The 18,349-nt window shown below is 36.4% G+C and overlaps 1 protein-coding gene across 2 annotated transcripts in view; it reads left to right on the top strand.

Annotated features, from left to right (window-relative positions):
- Positions 1 to 18,349, top strand: part of MED13 (mediator complex subunit 13) — a 103,623-nt gene that overhangs the window by 68,931 nt on the left and 16,343 nt on the right. For both annotated transcript variants that reach the window (XM_081806020.1, XM_081806019.1), the window contains exons 17-21: positions 10,014 to 10,175; positions 12,992 to 13,215; positions 15,153 to 15,342; positions 16,311 to 16,773; positions 18,002 to 18,221. In XM_081806020.1, coding sequence (XP_081662146.1) covers positions 10,014 to 10,175; positions 12,992 to 13,215; positions 15,153 to 15,342; positions 16,311 to 16,773; positions 18,002 to 18,221 — 1,259 coding nt within the window. The remainder of the gene's footprint in view (positions 1 to 10,013; positions 10,176 to 12,991; positions 13,216 to 15,152; positions 15,343 to 16,310; positions 16,774 to 18,001; positions 18,222 to 18,349) is intronic.

The raw sequence follows: 18,349 nt of genomic DNA on the forward strand, positions 1-18,349 counted from the left end.
ATTAAATATTTACTGAACACCTGATATGTGCCACAGACTGTTCCTTTAGAAAGTACAGCCTTAAATGAAGCAAACATACTTCTTGCCCTTTTTGAGCCTATAATTTAGTAGAGAAGACATAAACAAAATAAGTAATTATATAATATTAGTTAGTGACAATTGCTTTGAAGAAAAAGAAAGGTGAAAGGAGTGGAAAAACACAGGAGTGTACTATTTTAGATGTATGGTTAGAGAAGATATTACTGAGGCATTTGAGTAAAAAACTGCATAAACTGGGAGAATGGAGCTATGGGGCTAACCAAGGGAAGAGTATTTCAGACAGTGCAAAGACCCTGAGGTTAATGTGTTTGAGGAACAGTAAGGAGATATTGTTGCTGGAGTGAATTGGGTGATGGGAGATTGGTCAGACATGAAATCTAAGAACTGGCCAAACACCAAAATCCTGGAGGGTTCTTATGGACCATGTAAGACCTTCCTGTCTATTGTGTTGTGGATGGTAAAGGTAAGAGTAGAAGCAGAGTAGTTAGGAGGCAATTACAGTAGTCCAGGTGAAAGATGATGGTAATTTAGACAAGTTTGGAAGCAATAGAGATAGGAGTAGTGGGTTCTAGGTATTTTTGGGAAATAGAACCTACAGGATTTGCTGATACATAAGAAAAGATGAGGCATCAAGAATAGCTTGAGCAACAGGATGAAGTGATGGTTCTAATTATAGAGGAGGGAAACGTTGCGGGAAGAGGTCAAGTACACATTTGGAGGTAACAGTTTTAAATTCAGGGGAGTGATTAGGGTTGTAGATTAAAATTTTCTTGTGTAAGTTATCAGTATTAAGATCTATGGAGCTGGATCAAACAACCTAGAGAGTGACTAGAGAGAAATCCAAGGATGGAACTGATGTTTAGAGGTGGAGAAGAAAGGGAGGATCCAGGATAGGAAAACAAGGAAGTGGGAGGAAAACCAAGAGAGTATGGTGTCCTGGAAGTCAAGTACAGGAAATGTTTGAAGGAGAGAATGGTCATCAATGTCAGATAATGTTATACAGATACAGTGTCAGATACTTGTATAGAGTTCTGAAGATCTAATATGTTAATCCATATTAAGTGCTTAGCGCGGTGCTTGCAACATAGTACTGAACTAATAATATAAGCTGCCATTATTATTAAAATAATCAATTAGATATTTTCTTTCAGGCACAACCAACCCAACACTTCTTAAAAGTTGTCTCATATACCACTAACTTTTCTAACTTTTGGTTATTATATAGAAAATTAGCCTCCTTCAAAATGTGGTTTTGGGTAAGGATCTTTTCTAAGGTGATATCTGCCATATAATAACTTTTAGTTGGTCCATGTGTCATTCACTAATTCAGTTATTTTTTTTGACACATATGCAAAACAATGTGCTTGGTCTTCTAGGAGATAGGAAGATAACCTATCTTTAAATTGCTTATGCAGTACTCAGAGAACCAAAACTATAATGCAGGGTTGAAAGAAGTAAAAACACCCTAAATGCCCATTGACAGGAGAATGATTATGATAGTACAAATAGAATGTTGCATAGTTCTAAACATGAATAAAACTATATATAACAAATAGGTGAATCTTAGTATTGAGAGGAAGGAGAGTGGGAACAAGTCCTAGAAGATTATATATGGTAAGTTACCTTTTTGTAAAGTTTTAAAATGAGCAAAACTAAATATTTTTTAGATGCACATAAAATTCAGGATAGTGGTTAATTTTTAAAAGCTGAAGGAGGGTTAGGATAGGGAGAAGCGCTAATATGATTTTTGTGGTGATGTTCTAGTTCTTGGGCTGTGATATCATAGTTGTTCATAATGTTATTATTAAAGAAAATTTGTGACATAGGGCAGTACATGGACCAGTGGTTAAGATTTTGTTATAGTTTGATGATTCATGGAACTCCTTATACTCAAGGACAGAGTTAGAAAAAGGTATAAATAAATGTCATAGATGTTCAAAAAATGGGCAGGATTGTTTTCAGCCATAGGTAATAGTTAAGAACATATGCTGTGGAGGCAGACTGCTTGAGTTTGAAATATGGCTTTATCACTATATACTATGACATTGGGCAAGTTATTTAATCTCTCTGTGCTTCAGTTCTCTTAAATTGTGTCAGTAATAGTATTTACCCCAAATAGTGTTGAGAGGATCAGTGTTCTATGTAACAGAGAGCGGTGCCTGGCACAAAGTAAGAACTCAAATATTAGTAGTTGGTAATAGTAGTAATAGCAGAAGCAGTAGCATTAGTGGTACTCTATTGCTTGTTTTTAAGAACCAAGTCATCTTGAAAGTTCTCATCACAAGAAAAAAATATTATGTAACTATGTATGGTGATGGATGTTGACTGGACTTACTGTGGTGATCATTTTGCAATATATACAAATACTAAATCATTATATTGTGCACCTGGAACTAATGTTATGCCAATTTTACCTCTATAAAAAATTAAAAAAGAACTAGCTTATGCCAGTTGTACCTCAAACAAGGCCCAACTTATCTGCCAAATAGAAAACATTGAGCCTCAACATTTTTGTGTAACAGTAAACATTGATGTAAACAGGAAACTTTACAGCCATAAAGATAAATTTCATCGTAACAACTTGTATTAAAATAATTCAAAACAGAGGTGCCTGGCTGGCTCATTTGAAGAGTATGCCACTCTTGATCTTGGGGACATGAATTCAAGGCCCATGTTAGGTGTAGAGATTACTTAAATAAATATTTAAAAAAATAATAATTCAAGGGACACCTGGGTGGCTCAGTCAGTTAAGCGTCTGACTCTTGATTTTAGCTCAGATCTTGATTCTCAGGGTCAGGAGTTCAAGCCCCGCAGTGGTCTCCGTGCAGGGCATGGAGCCTACTTTAAAAATAAAAGATGATAATTCAAAGCAAAAAAGCAGTTCCTTTATGTTTCAATTTTTAAATTTCAATATAAAGACAAATAATGTGGGGTGCCTGGGTGGCTCAGTCAGTTAAGTGTCTGCCTTTGGCTCAGGTCATGATCTCAGGATCCTGGGATCCAGCCCCATGTCAGGCTCCCTGCTCAGTGGGGAGTCTGCTTCTCCCATTCCCTCTGCTCCTCCCCCCGCTTGTGTGCATGCACGCTCGCTCACTCTCTGTCAAATAAATCTTAAAAAAAATGCTGTGATCTAAATGTGTAATATTGGAATACTTTCATTAAACTATAGCAGCATCATGAAAGAAAAGGTCCTACATTAGGACCTTTGCCCTAATTGTTTCCTCTGCCTCGGACACCTTTCCCCCATGTATTTACAAGGGTAACTGTCTTGTCGGTTAAGCATCCAACTCTTGATCTCAGCTCAGGTCTTGATCTTGCGGTTGTGAGTTCAAGCCGCACGTTGGTCTCCATGCTCGGCAGGGAACCTACTTTAAAAAAAAAAAAATCTCGGGTGTCATTTTATCAGTATAAAATTGCAAACCCCTCTTCATGTTCTCCATCCTGCTGCTTTTGCTTTTCTCTATAGTGTGTTTTACCTTTTAATATACTGTATAGTTTGTTGATTAATTATTGTCTCTCCATTAAATTTACCCAGTGAAAGTTCTGTGAAAATGCTAGGGTTTTTGTCTGTTTTGCTTGTTGATATATCCCAAGTACTTACAACAGTGCCTGGCATATAGTAGATGCCCAACGTGTTAAAATATTTGTTTGAAGGAATTAAAAAGGTCAAACCATAGTTTGTATATTTTAATGGTAGTGTTTATTTTTTTTTCAAGATAGGAAAAACTTTGTTCTAGTTATGAAAAAATACATACTTGCTGAAAAGAATGAATCTAGACAATGCAGAAAAGTAGAAGTAAAAATTGCCCATATTTCTGCCCATTCACAACAGCATTACAGCACTCCCAAGATCACTCTTTCAACAGCTTTATTGACGTACCATACAATTCACTCATTTAAAGTGTACAGTTGAATGGTTTTTAGTGCAGACATACCTCAGAGACACTGTGCGTCTGGTCCCAGACTACCACAGTAAAGTGAATATCACAATAAAGTGAGCCAAATGAACTTTTTGGCTTCCCAGTGCACATGAAAGTTAGGTTTACACTACACTGTCGTCTTATTAAATATGCAGTAGCATTATGTCTCAAAAATGTACACACCTTAATTTTAAAATACTTTATTGCTAAAAAATGCTAACCATTATCTGAGCTTTCAGCAAGTCATGCTCTCGTACCTGGTAGCTTCAGTGTTGACGGCTGCTGACTGATGAGGATGGTGGTCGATGAAGACTGGGGTAGCTGTGGCAATTTCTTAAAATGAGACAACAGTGAAGTTTGCCACATTGATTCACAAACAATTTCTCTGTAGTATGAGGTGCTGTTTGATAATATTTTACTCACAGTGGAACTTTTTCAAAATTGGAGTCAGTCCTTTCAAATTCTCCTGCTGCTTTATCAACTAAGTTTATGAATATTCTAAATCCTTTGTTGTCATTTCAACAGTTCACAACATCTTCACTGGAAGTAGATTTCATCTCAAGAGTAAGAAGCAACTTCTCATCCATTAAAGTTTTATCATGAGATTGAAGCAGTTCAGTCACATACTTCTCTCACTATTTCCACCACATTTCCACTGAAATCTTGAATCCCTCAAAATCATCCATGAGGGTTGCAATCAGCTTTTTCAAAATTTCTGTTAATATTGGTATCTTGATCTCTTCCCATGAATCACAAATGTTCCTAAATGGCATCTAGAATCGTGAATCACTTCCAGAAGCTTTTCAATTTACTTTGCCCAGATCCATCAAAGGAATCACTATCTAAGGCAGTTACAGCATTATGAAATGTATTTCTTAAATAGTAAGACTTGGAAGTTGAAATTGCTCCTTGATCAATGGGCTGCAGAATGGATGTTGTGTTAGCAGGCATGAAAACAACATTAATCTCATTGTACATCACCGTCAGAGCTGTGGGGTGACCAATGAGCAGTCATATTTTGAGGAGATTAGGCGCGTTTAGGGTGGTATGGCCATAGACTGAGCAGTCATATTTTGAAAGGAATCTTTTTCTGAGCAGTAAATCTCAGCAGTGGACTTAAAATATTCAGTAAATCATGATATAAACAGATGTGCTGTCATGCAGGCTTTGTTGTTCCATTTATAGAGCAGGGGCAGAGTAGATTTAGCATAATTCTTAAGGGCCCTAGGATTTTCAGAATGGTAAATGAGCATTGGCTTCAACTTAATGTCACCAGCTGCATTAGCCCCTAACAAGAGAGACAGCATGTCCTTTAAAGCTTTGGAGCTAGGCATTAATTTCTCTTTAGCTGTGAAAACCCCTGTATGATGTCTTCTTCCAATTGAAGGTTGTTCCGTCTGCATTGAAAAGTCTGTTATTTAGTATAGCCATCTTCATTAATGATCTTAGCTTAATTTTCTGGATAACTTGCTGCAGCTTCTACCTCAGCACTTATGCTTCACCTTGCACTTCGATGTTATGGAGATGGCTTTGCTTAAACTTCACGAACCAACCTCTGTTAGCTTCAGACTTTTCTTCTGCAGTTTCATCACTTGTCTCAGCCCTCATGGAATTGAAAAGAGGTCTTGCCCTGGATTAGGTTTTGCCTTGAGGAAATGTTCTGTTCTATCCAGACCACTAAAACTTTCTCCTTATCAGCAGACAGCCTGTTTCACTTTTCTTATCTTTGTGTTTCACTTTTAATTTTCTTCGAGAACTTTTCCTTTGCATTCACAACTTGGCTATTTGGCACAAGAGGCCTAGCTTTCAGCCTCTGTGGGCTTTCAACATGCCTTCCTCACTAAGCTTAATCATTTCTAGCTTTCGATTTAAAGTATAACTCTTCCATTCACTTGAACATTAGAGACCCCAGCAAGGTTATTAGTTGGCCTAATTTCGGTATTGTTGTGTCTTGGGGAATAAAGAGGCCCAAGGAGAGAGAGACAGACAGGGAAACAGCCAGTTGTGGAGCAGTCAGAACACACAACATTTATTAAGTATGCCATCTTAGATGAGCATGGTTCGTGGTGTCCCCCCAAATTTATAATAGTAACATCAAAGATCACTAATGGTCACAAATCACCGTAACAAATATAGTAATAACGAACAACTTTGAAATATTGGGAGAATTATCAAAATGTGACAGAGACATTGGAAAAATGATACTAATAGACCTGCTCGTTGCCGGATTGCCACAAACTATCAACCTGTTAAAAAAAAAATGCAGTATTTTTGAAACAGAATAAAGCAAGGTATGCCTGTATTCACGGAGTTGTGTAGCCATCACCACAGTCAATTGTAGAGCATTTTCATCACCATGAAAAGAAACCCCATGCATATTAGAGGTCACTCCCTATTCCCTCCAAGCCCTCCCTCTCAATGCCAGTCAACTACATTCTCTCCATATAGATTTTTTTGGACATTTCACATAAATAGACTCATACACCATATGGTCTTTTATGATTGGTGTCTTTCACTTAGCATTCTCAAAGTTCATCCATGTAGCATGCATTCATTAATACTTGCTTTTTATTGCCAAATAATATTCTGTTGTATTGGGTATACCACACTTTATTTATTCATTCATCTGTTGATGGACATTTCGGTTGTTTCCACTCTTTGGCTATTATGAATAATGCTGATTTGAACATTTGTGTACAAGTTTTTATGTGAACATATGTTTTCATTACTCGTGAGTGGACTTACTGGGCTATAGCACTCTGTTTTACCTTTTGAGGAATTGTCAGACTGTTTTCAAAGCAGCTGCACCATTTTATATTCCGACCAGCAATGTGTGAGAGTTCTGCTGTCTCCACATCTTCATTAACATTTGTCATTGTCTTTTTGATTATAGTCATCATAGTGAGTATGAAGTGTCATCTCATTGTGGTTTTGGTTGGCATTTTCCTGATGGCTTTTCAAGTGCTTATTGTCCATTTTTATATCTTTGGAGAAATGTCTTTTTCAGAACCTTTGTCCCATTTTTAAATTAGACTTTTTTGTTTTCATCATTGAGTTGTAAGTTCTTTATATGTTCTGGATAAAAGTCCCTCATTAGATATATGATTTGCACATATTTTCTCCTATTCTCTGGGTTGTCTTTTCACTTTCTTGATGGTATCCTTTGAAGCAGAAAAGTTTTTAATTTTAATGAAGTTCAGCATACTTACTGTCTTGTTGCTTGTGCCTTTGGTGTCATATCTAAAAAGGCTTTTCCTAACCCTAAGTAAGTCATGAATATTTACTCCTCTGTTTCTTTTTCTAGGAGTTTTATAGTTATAACACTATTTAGATGTATAATCCATTCTGAATTAACTTTTGTATTCGGTGTAAGGAAGGGGTCCAACTTTATTCTTCTGCATGTGGATATCCAACTGTCTTAGAACCATTTGTTAAAAAGATTATCTTTCCCCATTAAATTGTCTTGACACCCTGTCAAAAATAAATGGACTATATGAGATTTCTGGATGTTCAGTTCTATTTTGCTGATCAGTGTGTCTATCCTTCATGATGATCACTCTTAAAAATCATAACCTTTTAATCATCGCTTTCCAACCAGATTTCAGCTTAAATAGAGACCTGGCACCTGTGGCTGTATACAGTTAAAATTCTTTTTCATGTCAGTCTCCCACACAAGATAGTAAGATCCCTCAAGATGTGAATAAGAATTTATTTACACAGTATTCCCCACAGCTAGAATAATTCCTGGCCCATAGTAGGTCTTCAGTAAATATATTTTCTTTTTTTTTTTTTTTTTAAGATTTTATTTATTTATTTGAGACAGAGAGAATGAGAGACAGAGAGCATGAGAGGGAGGAGGGTCAGAGGGAGAAGCAGACTCCCCGCCGAGCAGGGAGCCCGATGCGGGACTCGATCCCGGGACTCCAGGATCACGACCTGAGCCGATGGCAGTCGCTTAACCAACTGAGCCACCCAGGCACCCAGTAAATATATTTTCTAAAAGAATGAAGAAGTATTTGAGAATCTTTTCTGAATTAAAATCAAAATGCAAATTCCTGAGCTAAACCCAGGTCAGAATTTCTCATGGTAGCTCTGCATATATGTCCTTAAAAAGTTCCCCATGTGATGGGGGCAACTTTTTCTAGACTTCATTTTTTTTTTAAATTGTGGTGCACCAGTATTAGGGAAACACCATGCAGCTTCTTTTTTTTTTTTTTTTTAATAAAGATTTTATTTATTTGAGACAGAGAGAACGAGAGAGAGAGAGCACATGAGAGGGGGGAGGGTCAGAGGGAGAAGCAGGTTCCCTGCTGAGCAGGGAGCCCGATGCGGGACTCGATCCAGGGACTCCAGGATCATGACCTGAGCCACCCAGGTGCCCCTCTAGACTTCATTTTATGTGAATATTCAGATATGAATACACATAATTATATTTTATATTGTTTATGTAAAATATCTTCTATAGTTTTATTACTTGCTTTGATTTACCAGTGTGTAAGTCATTAGTCCATTTTAGATAGCTTTGTTGTTACTTAGTGACTACATATTCTGTTAGGTAGTTTACATACTGATTTTTTAGAGAGGGAGTTGGGGAGGGGCAGAGGGAGAGGGTTAGAACCTTTTTTTTTTTTTTTTTAAGATTTTATTTACTTTTTGAGAGGGAGAGAGAGAGAAGGAGCAGGGGGAGGGGCAGAGGGAGAGGAAGAATCAGACTCCCCACTGAGCAGGGAGCCCGATGTAGGGCTCGATCCCAGGACCCTGAGATCATGACCTGAGCCGAAGGCAGACGCTTAACCAACTGTGAGCCACCCAGGCACCTGGGAAAGAGAGAATCTTAAGCAGGTTCCACACCCGGTGAAGAGCCCAAAATGGGGCTTGATCTCAGAATGCTGAGATCATGACCTGAGCCCAAATCAAGAGTCGGATGCTGAACAGACTGAGCCATGCAGGCAACCCTACAGTAGGTTATTTAAACGTAATAGTTATTAAGCAGTATATCTGAAATTAAGTTACTTATAATTCTGTACACTATTTAGATCTAGGGAATGAAAGCCAGAAATAATAAATTAGGCAGTAATAATAATGAATTAAAGTTGAGTGATTTAGGGGCATCTGGGTGGCCTAGTCAGTTAAGTGTCTGCCTTCAGCTCAGGTCATGATCCCAGGGTCCTGGGATTGAGCCCTCGGTCAGGCTCCCTGCTCAGCAGGGGAATCTGCACTCCCTCTCCCTCTCCTTGTGTGCTCTCTCTATTGCGCACACTCTCTCTCAAATAAATAAAATCTTTTTTTAAAAAAAGTTGAAAGATGTACAAGTGCTCAAACATGTTTAATGGTACAGCTGAGTGTACTGGGGGCACAGATTAACCGTATCAGTAACATTTAGTGATTTTTTTTTTTTTAATGCCATTTGACATGAAGCAGCATCTTTCATACCCATTCTGATAGTTGGTCAGAAATGCAGGTCATAATAATATAATCCATAAATCTGTAAATCTAGTTTTATAAAGTATCTATGGATATTATAACACTTTTTACAGTGTAAGCAAGTTCATCTGTTACTGTATAAGTTCTATATTTCAGAATTGTTACAGTCTACTATTTTTCCCAAATTAAACTTTAATCAATGTAACCAGTCTTATCTATCTGATCATTTTACCATAGTGGTTATTAAGGTACACAGTTTATAACTCATTTCAGTGTGAGGTAGAGTTCTTTCTGGGAAAATACCTACAAGCACCAAAAACAACCAAAACAAATGCAGAAAAGGAAGAAATTTATTTGATTAATTTATAAATTGGTTAGTGAGCTAATGTGAGTTACTTTTTTATGGAGAGGAGTTATAATAACTTTTCTTATGTCTGTTCTAGGAAAGTATCTAGAAGAACCATTTCTACAGATCATTTGAGATTGAACCTAATACAGTTCTCTGCACAAGCAGATGCTTAATCTTGATGATTGAAGTTGAACTTTCATGTATTTTGTTACGAAATTTTATTTCTTTGTGTTGGCAATAGCAATTCTTACTTTTTTTTTTTTTTTTTTTAATGGTTGTAGATGTGAGTATGCAGTGCTCACAGGATATACTTCGAATGCTCCTATCTCTTCAGCCAGTTCTTCAGGATGCTATTCAGAAAAAAAGAACAGTAAGGCCTTGGGGAGTTCAAGGTCCTCTCACTTGGCAACAATTTCATAAAATGGCTGGCCGAGGCTCTTATGGTAAGTAATTTATAGTAATGTGTATTGACTGATTTTATATCAGCCCTTTATTTTTGTGCCCAACTTGGAATAAGCACATTTGTCTTCCTTAAATATTTTTGTAGCATATGCTTGACTTAAGGCCAGGGTGGTCAATCTTAGCCTTCATTACTTTGAGCATTTCCAATATTTAATTTATTAGGTTCTCCAGCCCCTCTTCAGAAAGAACAGCTTCCCTTAGATCTATTTTTACAGATTAGACTCACTAGTAAGATTTTATATGAAGAAAGAATCATATTGCCAAAATTTTTTAAATAAATGAACACTACTTTCATTGTAAATTATCACTTTACAAAGTTGAATGAAGAATGGGGCAAAAAGAAGAGGCTACTACTAGTGATGAAAGACCCCAAGTTCTTCATTTAAAAAAAACCAAAAACCAAAAAAAACAAATTTGCTGGTTGTGAGAGTAGCAAATGAATACCCTAAATATGGTACACAGTACAGGGGTGCCCGGCTGGCTCAGTCGGTGGAGCATGTGGCTCTTGATCTCAGGGTTGTGAGTTCAAGCTCCACATTGGGTGTAGAGATTACTTAAATATGAAATCTTTAAAATATATGTATGGGGCACCTGGGTGGCTCAGTTGGTTAAGCGACTGCCTTCGGCTCAGGTCATGATCCTGGAGTCCCGGGATCGAGTCCCACATCGGGCTCCCTGCTCAGCAGGGAGTCTGCTTCTCCCTCTGACCCTAACCCCTCTCACGTGCTCCCTCTCATTCTCTCTCTCAAATAAATAAATTAAAATCTTTAAAAAATAAAAAAATAGAAATGTATGTATGGTACACAGTAGATTTATGGTCATCTATCAAGGCAAAGCACATTCAAAATACTTGAACTATCTGTTGAAGATTGTCTCTGAAAGGCGGGAGTTTTTAAAATATATTTGGAGGGTGCCTGGGTGGCTCAGTCGGTTAAGCATCCGCCTTCAGCTCAGGTCATGATTCCGGGGTCCTGGGATCGAGTCCCGTAATTGGGCTCCCTGCTTAGCAGGACAGTCTGCTTCTCTCCCTCTGCCTCACCCCTTGCTTGTGCTCCCTCTCTCACTCTCCCTCTCTCTCAAATAAAATACTAAAAAATGTATACATATATATTTGGAATAATAGTTTTTAACATTGAAATCTTTGACTTTCATGCATGGTTTTAGACTGCATTATGTACAGAAGTAGTAGATTTGCTCATAATTTTCCTTTTCCTTCTTTTATTAATGGCTAAATAATCATTAAAAACTTGACATTTAGTGAAAAATGCAAGTTAATTATATTTTTACATTCTTTTAAAAACCAAATAGAGTGTGTGTGTACACACACACACTGTTCTGCACCTTACTGACCAGGACATATAGAGCTGTCTTTCTTTAGTTTTAATGGGTTCATGTATTTCATGTTCTTTACATATGATAATATTTTACCAGTCCACTGTTTATGGACATACATATTTCTCTCATTGTCATCACAACTGTTTTTCTATAATGCACACATCTCCTCTGGCTTAAAGGATGTGTGTTTTGTTGTTGTTGTTTTTATTGTTGCCAAATTACCCTCTGAGTATCAATTTAAACTCCCACCAGCAAAATGCCTGTTTCCGCAAACCCTTGCTGAAGTAGATGGGTGAAAATGGTTGTTTTATTATAGCTTGAGAAATGGCATAGTACAGACTGTAAGAGTAGATTTCCTGGCCTCTAATCCCATGTCTACCACTTCTTGTGTGATTCCAGACACGTTGCTTAACTTCTTCATTCCTGCTTTCTCATCTCTAAAATGAGGTTAATATTAGTATCTGCCTTACATGGTTTTGTGAGGATTAAATGAGTTAATATGTGTAAAGTTAGTATGTGTAAAGATCCTTGAACAGTACCTAGCACATAGCAAATGTTACAGTTTTTCAACAATAATTATTTTAAATTGCTTTCTCTTAATGAGATTGAGCAGCTTTTTATGTATAAGATATTTCCTTTTCTGTGAACTTAGTTCATACACTTTACCCATTTTTCTGTTAGGTTGTTGATCATTTTCTTAGGGATTTATAAGTCCCCTTTATATGGTAAGGAATTTAACCTTTTGTCATCTGAATTACAAATCTTTTTCCAATTTGTTGTTAATCATTTGACTTTTTTATAATGTTTTTTATGCCAAATTTTAAAATTTATATAGTCAGATTGATCAGCTTTTAAATGGACAGATTTTATGTTATGGTTAGAAAGGCTTTCCCCAGTCCAAATTTATAAAAAATAAAATAAAGCTCCCCTCCCATGTTTTCTTTTGTACTTCTAAGTTTTTTCATTTGAATTAATTTTTTTAACAATTAAAACAATTTTAATAATTAAATAATTAAACAATTAAATTAGTATAAGTCATGTTTCCTAAAGACCATTTAGCAAATTCCTAACTCTGGAAAAGTCTCAATCATTGATTGGCCTTTACATGTATATATATATATTTTTAAAGATTTTATTTATTTATTTGACAGAGACACAGCAAGATAGGGAACATAAGCAGGGGGAGTGGGAGAGGGAGAAGCAGGCCTCCCGCCGAGCAGGGAACCCGATGCGGGGCTCGATCCCAGGACGCTGAGATCATGACCGGAGCCGAAGGCAGACGCTTAACGACTGAGCCACCCAGGCGTCCCGGCCTTTAGATATTTTTATCTTTAATCAAATATTTTTGCTAATGACTTCAGTAACTTTGACATTTAAATAAAAGGAAGACATGTAACTGCTTTAAAATATTTACTTTTTTTTTTTTTTAATATTTTCTTAAAATATGTTTTTTCCTATTTAGGAACTGATGAATCCCCAGAACCACTGCCAATCCCTACGTTTTTGTTGGGTTATGATTATGATTTTCTGGTGCTTTCTCCATTTGCGCTCCCTTATTGGGAGAGACTTATGCTGGAACCCTATGGATCTCAAAGAGATATAGCCTATGTTGTATTATGTCCAGAAAATGAAGCCTTGTTAAATGGAGCCAAAAGCTTTTTTAGAGACCTCACTGCGATATATGAGGTAGGTGTTTAAAAAGAGGTAGCATTCGGTGGCGGGGCGGGTAGTGGGGAAGTCAGCTTCTCCCTCTTCCTCTGCTCCTCTTCCTGACTCCTGCGCGCGTGCGCGCTCTCTCACACTCTCTCTCTTAAATAAAGATCTTTAAAAAAATAAAAAGAGGTGGCATTTTAAAACTATAATTTGTATATTTATATATGAAGTATACTGGGCAGTTCATTTGATTGGGACAGAGTAATAATGATGGGAAACTAGTTGTATAGTTCTCATGCTAGCCAGTTATGTTCTTTACAGCATTTGACCTGGACTGTTGTTCGATGTGTGTGCCATGGGTCACAGTGAAATCACTGTATTGGGGAAAAACCATTGAAGACATATATATGCCATTTAAGGTCATCTTTTTTTTTAAATAAAGGGTTGCATTATTAAATAGCCAGGAAAAAAATTACATTTGTAAAAATTCTAGTCCTGATTCTCTAGACCTCAGGTGCTGACACTAGGCCTCACTTTCATAAAGTAAAGTTGTGTTAGATTTCTCTATGATCTTATCATTTCTGAAATTCTTGACTGATCTTTTAAATTCTTAACTGATATTATAATTCTCATGTTGTATCCCTCACTGAGTGCAGTGATTACAAATTTTAAGTGCTACAGGACATAAAGTCTTAACTTCATTATACTTTCCTTTCCCCATAAATGCTTAGAAATCCAGTCTTTAAAATTTAATTTCTTCTACAGTCTGAGTTGTCAGTTTGTGCTGACTTAGCTCCTTTTAAATGTTCCACTTAATTACAAGGTATCTGTCCTATAGATTTGGGAAATAAATATTTCCCAAAGAGTGTTACTTGGAACACTAGTTCTGCAAAATCTTTCCAGAAAAAAGTTCCATAATTAAACAGGTTTGGGGAAACATTATATATTATTTTACTTTTTAAGAGATTCACTATTCAGGGGCGCCTGGGTGGCTCAGTCGTTAAGCGTCTGCCTTCGGCTCAGGTCATGATCCCAGGGTCCTGGGATCGAGCCCCGCGTCGGGCTCCCTGCTCGGCGGGAAGCCTGCTTCTCCCTCTCCCACTCCCCCTGCTTGTGTTCCCTCTCTCGCTGTGTCTCTCTCTGTCAAATAAATATATAAAATCTTTAAAAAAAAAAAAAAAAAGATTCACTATTCATATTAGATTATTAAAGCTTTTGAAAGTTGGGTTTTTTGGTTTTTTTTTTTTTTTTAAGCTTTTTAAAGTCTTAACACTAAAGAAATCCTCTGTCTAGGGGTGCCTAGCTGGTTCATTTGGTGGAAGTGTGACTCTTGATCTCAGGGTTGTAAGGTCAAGCCCCACATTGGGTGTGGAGCCTACTGAAAAAAAAAAAAAAAGAAATCCTCTGGATTTTCTTAATTTAGTATTACATACTTATTTGATATTGGACTTCTTGTAACAAACATCAGTGGCCCACAGAATTGGAGGGAGAGCTGACAAATACATGGTATATTTATATACCAATTTTTATTTTTATTTGACTTGGATATATGTGCATTTTTATGCTCACTTATATCTGTATACTACAAGTTTTCATTATTCAAACCACATGGTCCTTGTGCCATTATTATCCACGTGTTTTATTTCATTGGAGTTTAATTTAAAAAAAAAAACTTAATGGATTTCTAATGTAAAAAAGAAAAAGATGTACTATTTCACTTGATATATTTATCCCAAATGTTAATTATAAATTGTAAAGCTTAATTTAAATAACTTAAATGCTTGGGGCACCTGGCTGGCTCAGTTGCCATGGAGCTCTTGATCTCAGGGTTGTGAGTTCGAGTCCCATGTTGGGTGTAGAGATTACTTAGAAATATATCTTTTAAAAAATAAATAACTTAAATGTTTTATTTTATAGTGTGGACTCATACTATAATAAATTCACTAATTCTGCTTTATGTATATCTGTAGTCCTGTCGATTAGGTCAGCATAGACCTATTTCTCGACTGTTGACGGATGGGATCATGAGAGTTGGATCTACTGCATCAAAGAAACTATCAGAAAAGTTGGTAGCAGAATGGTTTTCTCAGGCAGCTGATGGTAACAATGAAGCATTTTCTAAACTCAAGCTTTATGCACAAGTCTGCAGATATGACCTAGGTATTAAATTTGTATTTATTTTATAAAACCAGTGGTTGCAAAGTATGGCCCAATGTATCCGCTATTTTTGCAAATAAAATTTTATTGGAACCCAGCTCTGCTCATCTGTTTACATATTGTCTGTGGCTGCTTTTGTGCTACAAGATCCGAGCTGAATAGTTAAGACAGAGACTGTGTGACCCACAAAACCCAAAATATTTACTGTCTGACCCTTTAGAGAAAAAGTTTGCTGATCCCTAAAATAGGGATCCTATCAGGTAAGAAGAAATTGTGGGTATAAACAATTTCCTTTGCTTCTGTAGGATCTGATGAATTTGTGTTTTTATTTACGCTTACTAACATTAAGATTCTTGATTTGTTAATGGTTTAGAGATAAAATAACTTGTAGTTACCTCTACAACACCAAGAAAACAGTTCTTTGTTGGAACTAAGAAAATGATAACTATTTAAGACTTGCTTTTAACACTCTTGAATTAACATTGGATTAAATATCAATGGACTTTAGACTTAATCCAAGGAAACACAGAACCAAAATATTGACCCTCATTAGGCATCTCTATAGTATGAACCCCATGATAACATTTTTTATTTTATATCTAGTTAGCTCTCAGTTTAGTCAGTGTTTATTCAACTTGTGATTTAGGAACCCTTTGAATGGTTTGATGAAAATTTGCTAGATATTGTTTTCATTCAATTAATTATATCTAGTAAATACAATTTTGTTAACTTTCATGGGAACCATTTATTTTGTATGAAAATGCTGTTTACTTTTTCAGTTCCATTTAAAATTTGTTTCTTCAGTTTCTGGGCAAAAGAAAAAGCTTTATCTCCTACATTGTTAGCATGCAGCTAAGGGAGGGTAATTACCAAAAAGCATCAACTAGATTATTATTCACATAGTAGAATAAAAAAAGAACCAATCAGTGAAGTAAAGAATTAAATATCCTGCCTGTTTTTATTACCTTTAGGTCCTTATCTTGCTTCCCAGCCTTTGGACAGCTCTCTACTTTCCCAGCCAAATTTAGTTGCCCCTACAAGTCAATCTTTGATTACTCCACCTCAGATGACAAGTACTGGAAATGCTAATACTCCATCTGCCACCCTAGCATCTGCAGCAAGCAGCACTATGACAATGACTTCAGGTGTTACCATGTCTTCTTCAGTTGCCACAGCTAATTCAACTTTGACCACAACTTCAACTTCATCTTCATCATCCTCCAACTTGAATAGTGGAGTATCATCAAATAAACTGCCCTCATTTCCACCCTTTGGCAGTATGAACAGTAGTGCCACAGGATCCATGTCTACACAAGCAAGTACAGTTCAGAACGGCCAGCTAGGAGGGCAACAGTCATCAGCTCTACAAACAGCAGGGATTTCTGGAGAATCATCTTCACTTCCCACTCAGCCTCATCCTGATGTGTCTGAAAGGTACCTTTACTATTCTTTGCAGAAATGTAAATATATTATGCTTCTTTCTGTCTAAGATAGTCCTTGTGAATGCACATGGAGAGTTTTTTGATCTCACCCTTGAAATTTTAGTTTTTGTAATGTTGATTATTTTATCTTTAAAATTATAATGCATGGAATCCTTTAGCATGGAATCCTAAACTTTAGCATGGAATCCTAAAATCTCATCATGGGAATTAAGACCTTTAAAACCATTTAGTTCAACTATGCTGTGATGTTTGAATCTCTTCTGTGACATAACTGTTAAGTAGATTAGCCTTTGCAAATCACTACAATGATTTAGAAGTCACTACTGAACCAGTCTGTTCAGAGCTTATTAAGAGCCATACAGAGATTTGAATCTCAGCTCTGCCATTTACTGGCTATGTGACTTTAGGAAAGTTGTCTGACTTCTCAGAGCATGTTATCTGTAAAATGGGAGCAGTAGGATATAATGTACATTAAGTGCTTTATACAATGCTTCCAAACACGTGAGTTATTTATGACAACAATGATGATTGCAGTTCTCTATTCCTTTTATGATGAAGGTATTGAGTGAGCTTCCCTTTTGACTTACAGGTTAGGTTAACATGAGCTTAGTAATATCTTTCAGTTACCCAGATGCACTTTGCTCAAAGTTAAACTTATTTATGTGAGTAAAAACAAACTATTAATTTACCCAGATTGATGCATTCATCTTGAACATCTAAATAGATTTGGAGTTTTAAAAAAATCATATCACCATCGAAGAATGAAGCTTGTGCACTATTAAAGTTACAAAGTGTGAAATGAATATGTAAAGGCTATTAATGTAGTAGAACATTGACTAAGTCTGAAAACCTGGTTTCTTTCTGGTCTGGCTCTGCTTTGTCATCTTTAGCAGCTCAGTTAACTATCTTTTGTCTCAGTTTTATCACTTAAGCATTAAGCTCTCTAGTGTTTTTGGATATTCTGTGGTTTTAAAAATTCTATTCCCTTTTTTAATGCAAGCCCTCTTAACGTAAGGGTATTTGTATACCATAAAATTGTGTGCACAGTGTTTACTATTCTATTTGGAGAGAAAGAGATGTCCCTTAATTTTTAGAGAAGCTCTCCGACACCCCCCCACCAGAAGAAGGGGAGAGGTTATTAAGAACCTGCTTTTTGATATTACCTCAAAAAGTATGGTACAACTTTTTTCCTAACTGTATATTTCTACCTTAAATTTTAGCACGATGGATCGGGATAAAGTGGGTATCCCCACAGATGGTGATTCACATGCAATCACTTATCCACCTGCAATTGTTGTTTATATAATTGACCCTTTTACCTATGAAAATAAAGATGAGAGCACTAATTCTTCTAATGTATGGACTTTGGGGCTACTTCGATGCTTTCTGGAAATGGTCCAGACTCTTCCTCCTCATATTAAGAGTACTGTTTCTGTACAGGTAAGGGTAATTTTTGCAAGTTAAACAGTTTGATGTAGACAGAAGTTAAAGCCAGGTTCTATTATATTTTACTTTAAGTGATATTATAATAGAATCCTTAGGTATTTTATAAAAGATAAACTTTACAG

The sequence above is a fragment of the Leptonychotes weddellii genome, chromosome 15, assembly GCF_054177405.1.
Source record: "Leptonychotes weddellii isolate Sample4059 chromosome 15, ASM5417740v2, whole genome shotgun sequence".
Classification (NCBI taxonomy): Eukaryota; Metazoa; Chordata; class Mammalia; order Carnivora; family Phocidae; genus Leptonychotes; species Leptonychotes weddellii.